This window comes from Hoplias malabaricus, chromosome 2 (genome assembly GCF_029633855.1).
Source record: "Hoplias malabaricus isolate fHopMal1 chromosome 2, fHopMal1.hap1, whole genome shotgun sequence".
Lineage (NCBI taxonomy): Eukaryota > Metazoa > Chordata > Actinopteri > Characiformes > Erythrinidae > Hoplias > Hoplias malabaricus.
The window spans coordinates 77,744,312-77,762,489 of record NC_089801.1 but is presented as its reverse complement, the minus strand read 5'-3'; the positions used below and the strand labels follow the sequence as shown (position 1 = coordinate 77,762,489).

At 38.0% G+C, this 18,178-nt stretch overlaps 1 protein-coding gene across 1 annotated transcript; it reads right to left on the bottom strand.

The window, feature by feature from the left end:
- Window positions 1-286: 286 nt before the first annotated feature.
- Window positions 287-12,100, bottom strand: tlr2 (toll-like receptor 2). Its single transcript, XM_066655880.1, has 4 exons — window positions 12,047-12,100; window positions 8,329-10,702; window positions 6,038-6,138; window positions 287-2,767 (listed from the first exon to the last, which is right to left on the bottom strand). Exons 1-4 carry the CDS (start codon window positions 12,097-12,099, stop codon window positions 403-405), a joined length of 4,893 nt encoding a protein of 1,630 aa, XP_066511977.1. The 5' UTR covers window position 12,100; the 3' UTR covers window positions 287-402.
- Window positions 12,101-18,178: the final 6,078 nt, after the last annotated feature.

The window sequence follows — 18,178 nt, the reverse complement described above, 5'->3', positions numbered from 1 at the left end:
TGTTTATTCAATAACATGTAATTGTGTCACATAGTGTGTGCTATTGGACGGATTCCCCTGCTCCTACATCAGTCTTGGGGGAGACTTCATCTATACCCCCCAAGCTCCCAAACTTGTACTTCTTAATGTGCGTGAAAAAATAGGCAAGCTGCTGTTATAAAAATATCAACATTTTATTACAGTTACAGTAATCAAAGCACTAAACTTGAATACTGATGGAAGGGACCATTCATATTTAGAATATAATATACATAATGTAAACTGAAACACACTCAGCCACAACAATTAACTGTGATTTTATTTTTTAAACAATGCCTTGTATCACCATATCTGCCAAAGGCAGTGGTGCAACTGCAATCTAACAAAACGACTACAGGCAAAATGGGCTTAAACTCAAGTGGTTCAGGGATCCTCTCTCTTGAGTGCGGCCCTCAGATTGTTCCAGAACTCTTCCCTCCTTTCTTCGTCCTGTGGCCACTCGAGGTACGTCCTGGAGTTCATTATTTTGCGCAGTTTCAAGAAGCGCTTTGGGATGGTCTCTTTGGAAATAGGCTCCAAAAGGATCAGGACAGCAGAGTCATTGTGTTCATCAATGATACGGAAATGTGAAAAGTCCAGTTCATATCGGCACCATTCGCTTGTGACAAAGTTCTCTGAAAGAACAAAGAGAGTGCGGTGGCTCTTCTCGATAGAGTCAATAATACTGTCCACAATCCAGCGTCCTGGAAGGAAGTCTCTCTTGTGCAAACAGAGGGCAAACGGAGGATGTGCGTTTTCAAGCTTTGGAACCAAGATTTCCTCGACCCACTCGGCATCGTGCTGACTATACGAAACAAAAGCATCATAGCGAAGACTCTCCCCTGCTCTGCTTACTGCTGGTTTTCGTTTTGCTTGTAGCCATGCAATGGTCATCTGGAGGTACCACAAAATATGAAGCTTGTGACAAGTCACACCAGCAAGGACTAGGGTGAGGACTAACCCAGCACAGAGAATGGAGACTGCAGGAACCATGTGACAATCAAAGACTGACAACTCAGCTCTGTCAACTCTAAGACCCCTCAATGGAAATGGAGAGTCGCATACATAGTTATTGTGACCATCCCTGAGAGTGATCAAGTGGTCAACATCATATTTGAAAAATGCCAGAAATTCACAGGAGCAAACAAAATTGTTCAGGCCAGCTTCCAAATACCGCAGACTTCCGAACTTCATCAGGTCACTTTTGTTGAAAAGGTTCAAGGTATTCCTCTGAATAAACAATGTACTAATACTAGGGAATGCTCCCTCTGGGAACTGAAGAAGTCTGTTCCCTGAAATTTGGAGCTCCACAAGGTTGGGAAGACTGAGGTGGAATATTGTCAGGTCATTCTGACTAAGATCCAGAATTGTCAGACTCAAAGGTAGGCATGATGTTACCCGTCGTAACTTTGTTAAAGACAGATTCAGAAACGTCAGACTCTCAGGCCAGCTGCATTTCTGTGGCATTGTTAATAAGTCATTGTGACTGATGTCCAAAAATGTCAGCTTCGGAAGTTCTCTCACCAGGTGTGAGATGAGCCCAATTGACTTCAGAGAATTTTGGCTCACATTGAATGAGATGAGATTGCGCATTATGGCAACACCACGACATAAGGTTTCCTCCAAGGTAAGATCAGATAGTAGATTTTGACTCAAATCTAAGTACTCTATATTTCTCAGAAGAAAAGAGGTAGGGCATGGCATGACAAAAACTGTGCTGTTGATCACAGATATCTTCGTGGGATTCTTGAGAAGAAATCCTAACTGGAGCATACTGCTGAAATTAAAGAATCCTTGAATTTCAATATTCCGTATAATGATGGTGTGCAGATTTTCCAAGTGTGCAAAATGAGCTTCTTCCCACCAGCCACCACCTCTGAACTGTACATCTTCTATATCGAGGTAAGATACTGGAGAACCATCCAAAACCTTCAAGAAACTTGTGATTCCTTCATCTGTTGTGCTTATATTATGCATTATTATATTCACAGTGCCCCCATTTCTGACCTCTGTAAAGGGCTTCATAGATTCCTTTGTGTGCAATAAAACATCTTCGACAATCAGCGAGGTCTCAGGGTGCGAAACATCTCGAAGGATCTTTGAGACCACTTCTGGTTTTTCTTGAAACCGATCTTCAAGGCTCAGGGAAACTCTTGTCATTGGTTGAGGCATCTTGAAGCTGGCTGTCTCATATGACGCCAAGTTACTTCCAACAAATACCATCTCACTCAGTTGGGGAAGACCTTTGATAACATTTTTGTTTACTTTCTTCAGTGAACGATTTCCAAATTTTAGCGATTTCAAGTTCTGTAGAAACTGGAATATTGGTACAGATCCCAAGGTTGTATATACGTTTCCCAGCAGATTTAGGTGCTTAAGTGATTTGAGTTCTTGAAACCAGGATGAAGAAATATGTTCCAGTTTATTAAAAGACAAGTCAAGAACCTCCAGTTTGTGCTGTGAACCAAATGATTCTTCATAGAGAGTATTAATTTCATTTCCTTGCATATACAGATTTTTGAGCTCAGTGTACATGCTCAAATCTCTCTTCTCGATGGATTCAATTTCATTGAAGGAAACATCAAGGGTTATGACATTTTCAGGAACTGCTGGGACATGCAGGAAATTTCGGGCAGAACAATTGCAGAAGTGATACTCATCACATTTGTAACAGCTGAGTCTTGGCGAGGTCAATATGTGAACCCAGGTAAAACAGACACAGATAACTGTGAATAGAGACTTCTTCATCCTGGTGTGAAAAGAAAAGAACACTTGACATTCAACTAGTTAACTTGTGGACCCTCAGGACAAAAATAATAAAGAAAATGGCAAAAATCTGTATAAAGATATGTCTAAGACAAAAGAGACGATATCATGTCACTTACCAAGGTGATTTGATCATTCATTCATTCATTGTAAGCACTTATTCAGTTCAGCATCGCTGTGGGTCCAGAGCCTTCCCGGAATCACTCGGCCCAAGGCTGGAACCCACCCTGGAGGGGGCGCCAGTCCTTCACTGTGTGATACACACTCACACCAAGGGACACAAGTGAGTCACCAATCCACCTACCAACGTGTGTTTTGGACCGTGGGAGGACACCGGAGCACCGGGAGGAAACCCACGTGGAGGTGTTTGGTGTGTTCTCCCCATGGGTTTCCTCCAGGTGCTCCAGTGTCCTCCCACAGTCGTAAAACACACTTTGGTAGGTGGATTGGTGACTAAAAAGTGTGTGAATGTGTGTGTGTCGCCCTGTGAAGGATTGGCACCCCCTCCAGGGTGTATTCCTGCCTTGCACCCAGTGATTCCAGGTAGGCTCCTGACACACCGCAACCTGGAACTGGATAAGTGCTTACATACAATGAATGAATGAATAATACAAATGATGTACAAATGATGCATGTAATAAGTAATGTGTAATCAACTATATCATATATCGTTATATAAACACAGCACTTCAGGACCAATGTATTTTTAAAAATATAACACCCAAGGGTTATTTAAACCTCGCAATGAAAACATGCATGCCAATTTGCTTTAAAGGCGACTTTCACTATTTTAATCGAAAAACACTTTCTAAATATGTTAAGGAAGCCCCAATGTCAATAAATGTGTAAAAAAAACCAAAAGGGTTTCTGTCCAGTATCCTAGGTTCTCTCTCTCTCTTCTCACAGCAAATAGACAGGATGTGGAGGTTTTTGGAAAATGATAACATTGAAAAGCAATTAAACAAGACGAGGATATTGCTCTATTCCAACTCTAAATTCAGGAGAGTGCTAACTGTATGAAAGAACACAGACCAAAAATGCTACAAAACTTAACAACTTGAGCAAAAAATGAGTTTCTGTGGTAATTAAAACAGTGACTAAAAGCTTACAGACAAGTTACATTTACATTTACATTTATGCATTTGGCAGACACTTTTATCCAAAGCGACTTTCAAAAGAGGATCTAACATTCGAACTACAGCACAAATTATACAAATTACCTTACATTGAGTGCATTAAAGAAAGACTTTCAGTGCAAAAGATACTCTCGGAAGATCTGGGTTTTCAAGGATTTCTTGAATGAGGAGAGGGTTTCTGTTGCTCTGATAGTCCTTGGAAGCTCGTTCCACCAGCGTGGTACCAGAGATGAGAATAGCCTCGACTGACCTGTACGGGGGGTTGGCCGTGTTAGTTGGTGCTCCTTTGAGGAACGGAGAGGGTGGGCGTTACACTTCAGCCATGTACAAACAGCTGTGATTTTTATGCCCTCAAAGATACAATTCCTCAGTAAAACATGTGGAGAACTAAAGGTAAGCAAACCAGAGAGAATAGTGTTTCCCTACAATCCTTGATCCTTGGCTTTTAATATTCAATATGCAACAATAAAGTAGTACCTCCTACCACAGACCATATTGAGCATGAAGCTTAATTACTAATAAGTAATATTAGTTCAGTTCTGCTTTAAGTATCTTTTCAGGTCAGTATGTCACAAAAGAACAGCACACTGATTAACCAATCAGATTCTTTCATTGGAATTACATTATAATGAGAACCAAGTTTTCCAGCAGGTATTCTGAAATCAAGGGTATGCATAGTATTGTGAGGTATTTTCAACTCTTCTAAAAAGGATTTAGACTAGGTATTTGAATATTGCTGTGAGGATTTGATAGCAATAAATGACACAAACCTCAGTGAGGTCTGGTTGTGTGAATTATAAGTTAAATAAATATCACTCCAACTCATCCCATACTTACTGGATAGTGCTGAGACACCACACAGATCACAACTCCTTTGTTCCACAGCCCAACACTTAGGCATTGTATATGCCTCTGGCAGAACCTTAGACTAATTGTTACGTAACAGAAGGAGCAGTTAATGCTCTCCTCCAAGTGTGTTGAAGCATCTGACGAAGGGATCTTGCCTTGAATGTTCACCATTCTTTGTTCTGTCCTCTACATTCGGTGTAAATAATTACAAATGTGAAGTCTAGTCACAGCTACCACGGTTTAGATGGTGATTGCATGTTTGAGCTAATCATAGAAAAGATATGCTCATAAGATGCCTGTTTTATGAGGAACCTGCACAAGAGGAAAGTCCCTGATTGTAATTGCACAGGATATTTCCATAAGTCACTGTGCTCATATGAGCAGTATTAAAATATACTGAGAGAAGCTGCTAATCAGTTTTAGAAAAATGATGAATATCTTTTATCTCCTTAGATGTGCCTTATCGTCACGCCACCATGTGAGCAATATTCATGCATTAGGTTAGACGTTTGGTTGCACATTAAACAGCTTGCACATAAAATATGGATGCTCTGGAGCAGCTGCACATGACCCTAAGTTCACCTTGCTCAATAACAAGCCTCACCTACAGGGCTATAAAGCCACCTTGCACTGGGTTGTGGAGCAATGGATATCTCTGGAGTGATGTGGCACCCTACAAAACCTTTGGGAGGACTTTTGAATGTTGTTTGAATTTTACCAATGTGACAGGCCTGGATACACATCTATTCATTACAGCAAATCAATGCAGTATTTTTGTGACAAATTTATATTAAAATAGTTTAATGAAAATAAATATGAAAGCAATAGTTGATGTTAAAAATAATGTAGGAAATATTAATGATTACAAAAACAGACCAGCAAAAAAGTTACTATTGCTATTTACTATAGTAAGTGCAGTAATAACAACAAAAAAATTATATTTATTATAATATTCGTATTTAAATTCTGAATGCAGTGTGTTATAATAATACAAAATATTAATAAATATGTGATAGATATTATGATTACCTTTCTACTCTGTGTGCAGTGTGTTATTCTCTGGAAGTTGGGCTGTTAAGATCTGATAAGTCAAAACCTTCAGCCTCAGAGTAAGATATAGAACTTTGCATCACAGGAAGGAAATCCCCACCCCCCAAAAACCAAAGTTAAAGTCTTTCGTTATAAGCTTTAAAATCCTTAAGAACATGTTATGAAAAGCACAAATGGTTTGTCTTAGAAGTTGGGCAGTAAATAGAAAAGACCTATACCTTTCATCCTGTGCACTTTCATGAAAAGTTGTAAAAAAGAGCGGTCTTAGCGGAGCTTTGTCCTTTTTAGTGTCCAAAACTAGCTTTCCCACAATTTCCCTCTTGTTTCAAAAAGTAAAACCTGTTACGTAAAGTCTTGAGGTGTCTTGCTCCAGTGATCTGTGCTTTAAATTTGAGGATTTGAAAAGAGGAAGCCATCTGTTCATGCAAACTTTTATTGTTAGTCACTGTCAAGCAGGAACCTTATTACTAAGCTAGGTTGTAATATTGCAGTTAGTGAAAATTTATGGACAGCAACACTGAACTCTTAATGTCAGCATGAAAATGCAGTAGGAGAGTGTATGTTTATAAAATGTGAGGCAAAGAAAATGTACAATACAGTGAAACAGTCCTAGACTACATTATACAGCTGTGTGCAAAATTATGGACCACTGGTCAATTGTAACAATCTTTGAAATGTAGGTTAAAAAGTGAATATTAAAAAAAAAGCACAAAGAAACATGATCTACAAAGTTTATTTTTCTCATTTCCATCTCTTGTTAGTAGTCTTGGCCAACTCCAGTGAACCTGGACTCCCCCAGTCACAGACAACGTGAACAATCTGGCCGTGTGAGAAGCAGATGCTTTCTCCAAGAAATGTGTAGTCTCCCATCTCTTTCAAAACTGCAGTCCACAGAATGCCACTGGACAGCTCAACAAGCTTGGAGGAGAATGGTAATTGTCCAGATCTGTCATGTCAGCTGACACATGCCTGTGCTGGCTAGCATTGTGCTTAGGGGTAGAAGGAGCCTGTTCAATCTTGTCCACACTGACTGAGCAAGGTCGATTGTGCTTTTTTAGATTCCCTAGCCTTGGGTGCTTGAGGCGTCACCTGATATCAATCCGATGGCCTCCGGATAATGGGGCCAGTGCTTAGATCACTGCACCACATGGGACTCATCTTCTGCACGTCAATGCACACTTCTGTTATTTGTTGGATTTAGCATATTGGGAAAATATGTCAGATTTGTCTTGCAAAAGAAATATGTCAACCATAAATAGAACTTTTAAAAATAGCTTCATTTTTTTAAACAATATTTAAAACACATCATTATGTGTAGATACATTTTTTATGTATTTTTACTTAGAAAACAAAACAAAAAGCAATGTCTTTTGACCACATTGAACAATTGCACTGATCAGATTTTATTGACTTTTTTTCTGTACACAAATAAAAACCCATTACATTTGATGCACCATACTGTCTGCGAGGGTAACCCACTAAGATTGTGTGTTCTCAAAGTTTCCAGTAGGTGGCACCAAGGCCGAGTGATGGAAGATTATACCTTCCGCATTTCTAACCTGATTGTCTAAAAGCAAGTACCAGTCAAATGTTTGGACACACCCACTCAGGGAGGGTTTCCTTTGTTTTGGGCCATTTTCCACAGGTTGTGAATGTACAGTACCAGTCAAAAGTTTGGAAACCTCTCATTTAATGGTTTGTTTTTTCTTGTAATTTTCTACACTGGAAATGAATACAGAAGAGATTAAATCTATGAAGGAACAGATATGGAATTTATTTATGCAGTAAATAAAAAAAAGTGTTAAACAAACCAGAATGTTTTTTTATGTGATTTTACCTTTTGCTTTGATGACAGCTTTGCACACTCTCTGCACACACACACACAAAAACAAAAACACACACACACAGCGGGTGGAATAAGTATTGAACACATCACCAATTTTCTAAATAAATATATTTTTTATAGGTGCAGAGGCCATAGATGTCTATAAATGAAGTTATGTGTAATAATGAGAAATGACACATGGAACAGAGTATGGAACAGAGTAAAGATGTTTTTTTAAGCACTAACTTCATTGTGGAGAGATGTTAAACCTGTTGACATCGCTTTTCCAGGTATCATTGCTCACTAGCAGCTCAACACAGCCGTAATATTTCACACATAAACAACAAAGTCTTGTTTTATTAAAATAATTGTAATTTAATTCCAATATCAAAAATATCCAAGTAAGTATTCTTTTTTATTTTATTCTGGAATACTTTCCACTAGGGGGCAGAAGAGGATAAAATTTGCATGATCATCAAGCAAAAGTAAAAAATGTGTTAATTTAACATGTCAAATTTAAAGCAAAAGCCAGTAAGATTGCAGTTTCAGATCATTCTTTGGTTATCTGCACTCTACAATTTAGGGAACTATTAAAGTATGATACAATAAACTAACCTGTAATCAACCACATGAAACTTTAGGTTGTGAAACTAAGTTAACAGTTGAATTGTTTCAAAAGATTCAGGGATCTTCTCTCTTGAGTGCGGCCCTCAGATTGTTCCAGAACTCTTCCCTCCTTTCTTCGTCCTGTGGCCACTCAAGGTACGTCCTGGAGTTCATTATTTTGCGCAGTTTCAAGAAGCGCTTTGGAATGGTCTCTTTGGGAATAGGCTCCAAAAGGATCAGGACAGCAGAGTCATTGTGTTCATCAATGATACGGAAATGTGAAAAGTCCAGTTCATATCGGCACCATTCGCTTGTGACAAAGTTCTCTGAAAGAACAAAGAGAGTGCGGTGGCTCTTCTCGATAGAGTCAATAATACTGTCCACAATCCAGCGTCCTGGAAGGAAGTCTCTCTTGTGCAAACAGAGGGCAAATGGAGGATGTGCGTTTTCAAGCTTTGGAACCAAGATTTCTTCGACCCACTCGGCATCGTGCTGACTATACGAAACAAAAGCATCATAGCGAAGACTCTCTCCTGCTCTGCTTACTGCTGGTTTTCGTTTTGCTTGTAGCCATGCAATGGTCATCTGGAGGTACCACAAAATATGAAGCTTGTGACAAGTCACACCAGCAAGGACTAGGGTGAGGACTAACCCAGCACAGAGAATGGAGACTGCAGGAACCATGTGACAATCAAAGACTGACAACTCAGCTCTGTCAACTCTAAGACCCCTCAACGGAAAGGGAGAGTTGCATACATAGTTGCTGTGACCATCCCTGAGAGTGATCAAGTGGTCAACATCATATTTGAAAAATGCCAGAAATTCACAGGAACAAACAAAATTGTTCAGGCCAGCTTCCAAATACCGCAGACTTCCGAACTTCATCAGGTCACTTTTGTTGAATAGGTTCAAGGTATTGCTCTGAATGAGCAATATTTTCACTTTGGGGAATCTTCCTCCTTCAGGGAAACGCCCAAACCTATTTCCAGACAAATTAAGTTCCACAAGGTTGGGAAGACTGAGGTGGAATATTGTCAGGTCATTCTGACTAAGATCCAGAATTGTCAGACTCAAAGGTAGGCATGATGTTACTCGTCGTAACTTTGTTGAAGACAGATTCAGAAACGTCAGACTCTCAGGCCAGCTGCATTTCTGTGGCATTGTTAATAAGTCATTGTGACTGATGTCCAAAAATGTCAGCTTCGGAAGTTCTCTCACCAGGTGTGAGATGAGCCCAATTGACTTCAGAGAATTTTGGCTCACATTGAATGTGATGAGATTGCGCATTATGGCAACACCACGGCATAAGGTTTCCTCCAAGGTAAGATCAGATAGTAGATTTTGACTCAAATCTAAGTACTCTATATTTCTCAGAAGAAAAGAGGTAGGGCATGGCATGACAAAAACTGTGCTGTTGATCACAGCTATCTTCGTGGGATTCTTGAGAAGAAATCCTAACTGGAGCATACTGCTAAAGTTTATGAAGTCTTGAATTACAGTATTCCGTATAATGGTGGTGTGCAGATTTTCCAAGTGTGCAAAATGAGCTTCTTCCCACCAGCCACCACCTCTGAGCTGTACATCTTCTATATCGAGGTAAGATACTGGAGAACCATCCATAACCTTCAAGAAACTTGTTATTCCTTCATCTGTTGTGCTCATATTATGCATTATTATATTCACAGTGCCCCCATTTCTGACCTCTGTAAAGGGCTTCATAGATTCCTTTGTGTGCAATAAAACATCTTTGACAATCAGCGAGGTCTCAGGGTGCGAAACATCTCGAAGGATCTTTGAGACCACTTCTGGTTTTTCTTGAAACAGATCTTGAAGGCTCAGGGAAACTCTTGTCATTGGTTGAGGCATCTTGAAGCTGCCTTTCTCATATGACTCCAAGTTACTTCCAACAAATATCATCTCACTCAGGTGTTGGAGGCTATTTAGGACATTGCTTCTCACTTCTTTCAGTAATGGGTTGCCAAACCTTAGAGTTTTTAAACTTTCTACCTCCTGGAAAAGTGGAACAGAGCCTAAGGTTTTGTAAAGGTTTCCCAAAAGATTTAGGTGCTTTAGTGATTTAAGTTTATGAAACCAGGATGAAAAAATATGTTGCAGTTCATTGAAAGACAAGTCAAGCTCCTCCAGGTTTTGCTGTGAACTGAATGTGTCATTATGGATCAATCCTATTTTATTATTCTGCAGCTTTAAGGTTTTCAATTCACGGTACTTGCTCAGATCCATCTGTTCCATAGATTCTATGTTATTGAAGGACACATCCAGGATCAACACATTTGCTGGAACAACGGGGACTTGTTGAAAGTCTTTTGCAGAGCAGTTGCAAAAGCGATTCTCATCACACTGATGACACTGTGGTCTTTGAGGTGTCAAACTTCCAACCCTCATAAAGTGGAACCAGAAATATATCAAAATCACTGGTCCAGTAAACTTCATCCTAAAAAAGTAAAAAAAATTAAATAAATAAAATTATATTGTGTTATACATTTTTTTACATTTTGCCCATCATTTATTCATCCATCTTTAACCCCTTCATCCAGATAAGGGTTGTGATTGGTCCAAAGCCTACAGGGTATCATAGGGTGCCAAGATGGAACACACTCTGAACAGTACTGCAGCCCATCGTGGGGCTTCCCACACTCACCCAGTCACTTACACACTCACGAGGACACAGGTATCACCACTATTCAGCTTTAAAATTCAAATGTAGATTTTTAGTATAATATCAATTTTTCAGTTACCATTTTCATTGGGTTAAAGATTTTGAATGAACAGATCAACAGACATGGTTCAGAATTACTAAGGAAAAAATCATGTTCATTTCCATTAAGTTTATTTTTTCTATTGTAAAGGTGCCATAATATGGATTTATGTGTTGACCCCAATGATACGACTTGGGTGAATTACGATGGGTTTATCCCAATAATTGCAAAATGGATGCCTGTATATTTCATTTGTAATTAAAGTAGAAAGTAGAATACCATTTCTATTCAAGAAATCTTACTGCAGGCAAGTGATATTTTACTAGACTTATTTGTTGTTGACTTAATTGTTTTTTTACTCAAATTTAGAAACTTCATCTGACAGTGCTGTGACCTTTTGTTTATAAATCTGATAATATGGAAAAGATGTATATTAATAGTGTTAAAAATGGGACAAAGTCTCTCGCTTTAGTTTAAGGTTCTAGTACTATGTTATTTACCACGCATCTTATGTCACATTGTGATTATTGGCATAAATTACCTGTAAATCCTCAGTTGCACATATATATGAAGTATGACATCTTTATGTAGGTAGCCTTCAAATAAATTTTCAAATAAAAATTAATTCATTTTTTTTCTTTATGCCAGCCATGCATTTTACCCAGTCAGTTGTGATGGAGCAAACTCAAGGATTCAAATACAATTCCATAGATTTTTTATTTTTTACTCAACGCAAACTTGAGCACACCAAAAAAGAGATACTATCAGCCATATTTTCAAAATTGTAAGGTGGATTAAATAAGTCCTTAGAAAACAAATCACGTGTACCATTATTTTAGTACTGTATTGGTAACTAAATTATTAAATTTAAAGCATGCAAATAATCCAACATGTAAAGATATGGGTAGTATTTTAGTTTAAGTATTAATAACATAAATATGAATGATAAGTGAAGCCAAACAGAAACATTCAAACAGAAAACATTTTATGCAGTTTTCCCAGCTTGTATTTTTAATTTAGGGTTTTTATCATTTCATCAAAATCTAAGCTATATTGTAGAGAAAAGAATGGGTAAATACCTGATAGATACAGCTTGCTTACTAGCTGTCTTCTTATAAAAAGATTGGCACATAAAAAACAGGAACAAAGTATAAAGACTTATTATAGGAAACAGGGATAGAGACGGAACCTACAACTGCTGTGGTTTTACCATAGTTCCCATCTCTGGAGGAACACTGTGTTAAATTAAACAGCGCAATATGTGTATTTACTGTGAAAAATAACAATGTTATATATGTGAGTTTTTCATTATTTTATCTGGAAGATTATGATTGAGGTTGTTATAAAAATGGTTACAAGCCACGGGGCTACAGAGCCATGACAAATTTCCTAAGTTCTGGAGAAGAAACAACAAGAGGAACTAGCACATTAAAGCAGAACCCATCATCTTTTGGGCAACATTTAGGGATTTAACAAAGTTAAACCATGTGAGTTTAACTGGTTAAAAAAAAGATGTTAATAGAATAACAGATCCCTTCCACACATGCTTCAGAATAACACCAACTTATATCAACAGCTGCAGCAAATATATATTGAAAATACCAGTGGTCCTTAAATTGAGCCTTGGGGAACACCATGCTTTGTTTCTGTACATTAAAAAAAATACAATCACCATTTTAATTAAGAATCTGTTGTCAGTCAGATAGGATGTAATCCTTACATTCTGGACTAGACGTTTATATGTTTATATATGACTTTGAAAATTCAATTCAACTTTATTTTCATTAGAGCACAAGAGGATAATAATGAGACATTATCAATCTACTTTCCTGGTGCAGTTCTAAAAACAATAGTAAAAAAAAGTAATATCAGAGACGAGAGAAAAGGTTTTAGATCTTTTTGTTCCCCATTATTCATTACATTTTAATGCATTGTAAACCAAAAAGAATAAATTTTGAATTAACATTTTGTTTTTAAAATGTTTTGTGAAGAGGACCACAAGGGAAATAGGCCTTGGGTTTTAATGTGTTCTTATCTTTAATCATGTAAAGTGTATATGTGTTGTGTATTTTTAAATCACTCAATTAGTCCAATTAATGTATTTTATAAATTATGCAGTTCTTCAAAGCACTGATCCATTATTAAACATGATAAATGTGCTCAATGTCCTTTTATTGACATTGTGAAATCTACAACAATTCATTCACATTTATCCCATCCATGACATTGAATACACACACACACACACACACAAACTATTGCACAAGGGGAAGTGAACACACATGCTCCTCGGGCTCTGGGGATGGCTGCCCGCCTCTCTGAGTGAGTTTTCTGCCTCTAGTGCAACAGAATGTGTGTGTGTGTGTGTGTGTGTGTGTGTGTGTGTGTTTCTAATATCATTATTAGCTCTGAGTTAGATTAAGGGGTATGTGCATTAATTATTTTATCTTCCTCCTACTCCATATCATCGTGTAGGTGTTGAGTAGAAGGCTCATATTCTTAGACAGAGTAGACAGAGTGATAATTCAGAATCTTGTGACCTGACCTTGCATGTAAATGTAAATAGATCCAGCGAAAGGGAAAGTGTTCTTTAGTACTGAAAACAAAGGCTTACTTTAATGACAAGTTTCCTCTTTTCAAATCTAGAAACAGAAAGAAACTAACCAAGGAATGACCAGAATTTAAGGTAGTATTTTACTGAAAAAATTTATTCAACTGAAATATACAAAGATTTCCAGCATTTTCACTGACCTACTTGTCTGTGCTTTGTAAATAGTCACTGGTTGATTTGAATGTTATGACAGCAACCCCCCTCAATAAATAAATAAATAAATAAATAAAAGTTGGGAGAGGCAAAATTAAACTGAAAAATATTTTGAATTTTCTCATTTGGAAACTTTCCACAACAAACAGGTGAGAATAAACAAAAAGGGTTATGAATCACCACACTGAGCCATAACTGAACCATATCTTGAAGTTGTCAAACAAACAAACAAAAAAAAAACATTTCACAATACAAGATAGCAAAGAATACTTTGACCATCTACTCTACAAAATATAGTTAAATGATTCAGCGGAATCCAGAGAAATGAGCCTGTGTTTAATGCAAGACCAGAATCCACTTTTGAATGTATGTGAACTTTAGACCTTTAGAAGAAACAGCATGTGAAACCGTTATACATGTTACCACATGTGCTTAGGCAAACTCTCCTAACACAATCTGCTGGTGTATTAGCGAATGAAATCTGAAACTGATGTGTGCATTTTAGAATCAATAAAGCATTATCCTAGGACCTTATGGCATAGGCAACTGGCTATTAACTGATCTCCTTTCCAAGAGTGACCACAAGTATTTTGTCCAATTATCTCACAAAAGCACTTGGGGGAAATCTACACAGACACAGGGTGAACACATTAAACTCCTCACAGACAGACTTTGCTGCCGTAACAAAGAAGAGTTAAGACTAGATACTGAAATATTTCTGTGAGCATTGGAAGGCATTCAGCCAGGTGAGGTTAGTTACAGGTGTTGAATAATACATTGTAGAACAAAATCAACCCTCCACAAGACTTGATAAGTAATGTGTTCTGAGTGGTGTGACGTATAACCGAAGAATCAAGGCACAACAGTAATCAGCTGCCCTCAGAAGTCTGGCGAATAACACCTCTGGTGGACAGCTGAAGAATAGCATGGAATAAAGTGAATGTTACAAAACCCTACAAACGTACCTACATTTTAACATTTGGGGCAAGATGGGCTGATCAGTTCATTAAGAGCCCCTTATTATAGTTGAAGTGTATGTATTAGCACAGGAAACAATAACAAACTGGGTTCTGCACTGAAAAAAATTTGAAGAGGGGTTACGTTTTAAGTACATATATATTTGAGATCCTATACCATTTATCAAGGCCTGTTTCAGCAGAAAATGCTGGTTAGAGGAGGGGAAAAACAATGGCCCATAGGTTTTGTGATGATGTTTCCTGTTAATAATTTTTTCTGTGATTAACAGCATATTTGAGTATTTGGAGTACAGCATGGGTCATTTACAATGACCAATCCACTTTCCAGGAAACCGTTCATCTAGGAATGCTCAGACCAGACACCCATAATGTGGTGGTGCACCATCTTGCTGGAAAAACTCAGGGAACATGCCAGCTTCCGTGCATAAAGAGGAAAACATATCATCATGTAGCAATTTCTCATAGTCAGTGACCTTGAGGTTTCCATTGATAAAGAATGGCCCCACCATCTTTGTACCCCATATACCACACCATACCATCAGGATGTGCAGCACCTGAAGCTACGGATACTAGAAGCCTGTGCTAGCATTTCTCCTGCGGTGTTGCTATCAGTGTGTGAAGAGTGGGACAAGAGGGTTGCATTGACAATCCAACACAATGGGCAGCACTTTGAACATTTTATAAGTGGTCAGAAACCTGTACATAACTCATGAAAGAATAAAGTTACCATTGTTTTTCTTGTGAAATTCCGAATAAGTTTGATGTGTCACATGACCCTCTTCCATTGAAAAAACAAAAGGTGGATCCAAAATGGCCGACTTCAAAATGGCCCCCACCGTCACCACCCATCTTGAAAAGTTTCCCCCCTCCCATATACTAATGTGCCACAAACAGGAAGTTAATATCACCAACCATTCCCATTTTATTAAGATGTATCCATATAAATGGCCCACCCTGTACAATAATTATCTTGAGCAAATGTATTTCAGTAAAATACAAATGACGAAATATAAGGCTGATGTTGAAATATTGGAATGGCATAGTATTGGTGTAATCATCAACCTATATTCAAGGTGTCATCATCAGCACAGAAAAGTGTCATCAGACCAGTAGCTTTAAACTAACCAGTTGAAAAAATTAAATATGTGTTTAACTGAAGAATGGCACATTGAGATATGTTTCAGTGTATACCCTCTGCCCATTAATCTAAAAGTTACATATTCTGTTCATCTCAACTCATCCTTTTAATATATCTCAAAACTATTAAAATTACAATTCACTCAGTTTTCAACAGACTTTCCCCTGAATTTATATATTTGGTAGATGTTGTCATACATACTTCAAAATCTTTTAGTTGTTTACAGTATTTTGCATCCTTTATGACAATTGATAAATAGATGGATGGAAGGAATATTATTGTCTTTGCACCCATCACCAGTATGGGGCAAAGATAATGCAGTTTATTATTTACCATAAAGTGCAAATAAGTAAAAAAAAAAAAATAACTGAAAGAATTTCTGAAGCGCCCCCAGAATGTTCTCAATTGTAAAACAGTCAGAGTTGGAGGAGATAGCTGGACCTTCTTCAGGGTTTAAAGACACTGTTGGACCTAGACAAAGATCATCATAGATGTGGAGTCTCAGGAAACTAAAGCTGGAGACACATTCTACTTTATTTCCTTTAGATAAGGCCTAGAACAGTGGTGTCATCTGCAAAGTTGATTATGGAAATCCTGTGTGGATACAGAAATGGAAAGAGAAAATGCCTCCTTAGTGTCATCTTGTGGACAAGAAAACAACAGGTTAAGCTAAGCTTAAAATATAGTTAAATTAAGCTAACCTTAATTTTGCAATTTCTATTTATATGTAATTCCTATGCTGAATTTTGGTTTTAAATGATGAGCACAGTAGTGATTTGTATTGAATTCTCTTTCTCTCACTCTCTCTAGTTTTTGTTGGACACCTCTGGAATCCTGACTCACACTGTAGCCACCTACATGATGAGCCCCAACAAAAAAAAACAAGCAACAAACCTCTCTGTCATCATCCTTTTAAAGTAGACAATGTTCATCCTTCATAAACAAAACTATGCTAAATTATTAATGACCTCTCCTGAGTGGTATGTTCAGTGGTTTCACTGTTGCACTGATACCCTCTAGAAACCTGCTCATCCATTAATCTCCATTCTCAAATTTCTATTTCTAATCTTCAAGGTATTGCATGGAGTGTAATTACTCCAGAGAAAACAGTTCCAGTGCTGGTGGGCATTTTTAACCCCTCTACACAGACAGAAAAACACAGCATTGGGCACTGGACCGTGTGACCTTGGAGGCTCCAGAGCAAAATGTCCTCTTTGTATAGAGATTATACCCAACACATAAAAAAAGGGAATACCTCAAAAGAGCAGATGACTAATTAGAAGCAATATCCACAGACATTTGACCATATAGTGTACAGAGACCCACACTGGCTCCCATTTCCTTTATCTACAGAGAGACACACACATTCACTTTCATGCTTATCAGCCTCTTGCTGTATCCATGGCAACAGCAGAGATTTTTTTGCAGGTGCTTATATCATGCGTGTGTCACAGACTTCTCCATTCAGAGCAGTCATTTATTTCTAATTCTGGCAAAATCATGTAACTGGACACAACTGACCAGAGGTCAGCCCAGATCACTTCTGCTGCTGTTTTTAAACGCAGCAGTTGTCGTCTGAAACATGAAGAAATTGAAAGCTAATGTCCCTCAGAATAGGATCTATATTAAGCAACGATTGCAGATTAGAGGATTGCGCAATGCAAGTGACTGACCAGTAGAGGACAGTATAACATTATTAAGCTCTTCTCTTTGGTGGTTTAGACTTACAGTCCAGAAGCACTGTTCCAAATAGAGCAGTAACTCCAGTTGCCCTCCTCAAATTCCACACTGGTGATGAAGCCAAATCTGCGTGAACTTTAAGGGTGAAAGACCTGGAGAGTGCTTGGTTTCAATGTGTCAGACTCATGGCCTGTGAAGGATACGCAGTTGGAGCTTACACATTTATTTATTTATTTTAAATAAATGATCTAATTTGCTCACATACATGTCCGTTAAGTTACAGTATGAAATTGATAATGAGACTTACACTTGTCAACATGTTGCAGATTGGTTGGTAAACATCATGTTAGAAGTTTTGCCCAAGGACTCCTGGGCTGTTAAAAACTCACTGTTTACTGCTGTGGAAACACATCATTTTCATATGAAATCTCAGTGAAAACAACACTTTCCTAAAAAGCTGAAAAATTCCTTTGCATTTGGCCTATGTTCAACCAATAAGACAGAAGTAGGTGTGTCCGTTCTCCACAAAATGGATGAAAGGCCTACTGCTTTTCTTTATGTCCAGCTGGTGAAACTAGTGCATACCAAGCGCGGTGTGATCAAAAAGCAGCTTGTACACACCACATTCAGTATGTAAGCAGCTTTATTGGTT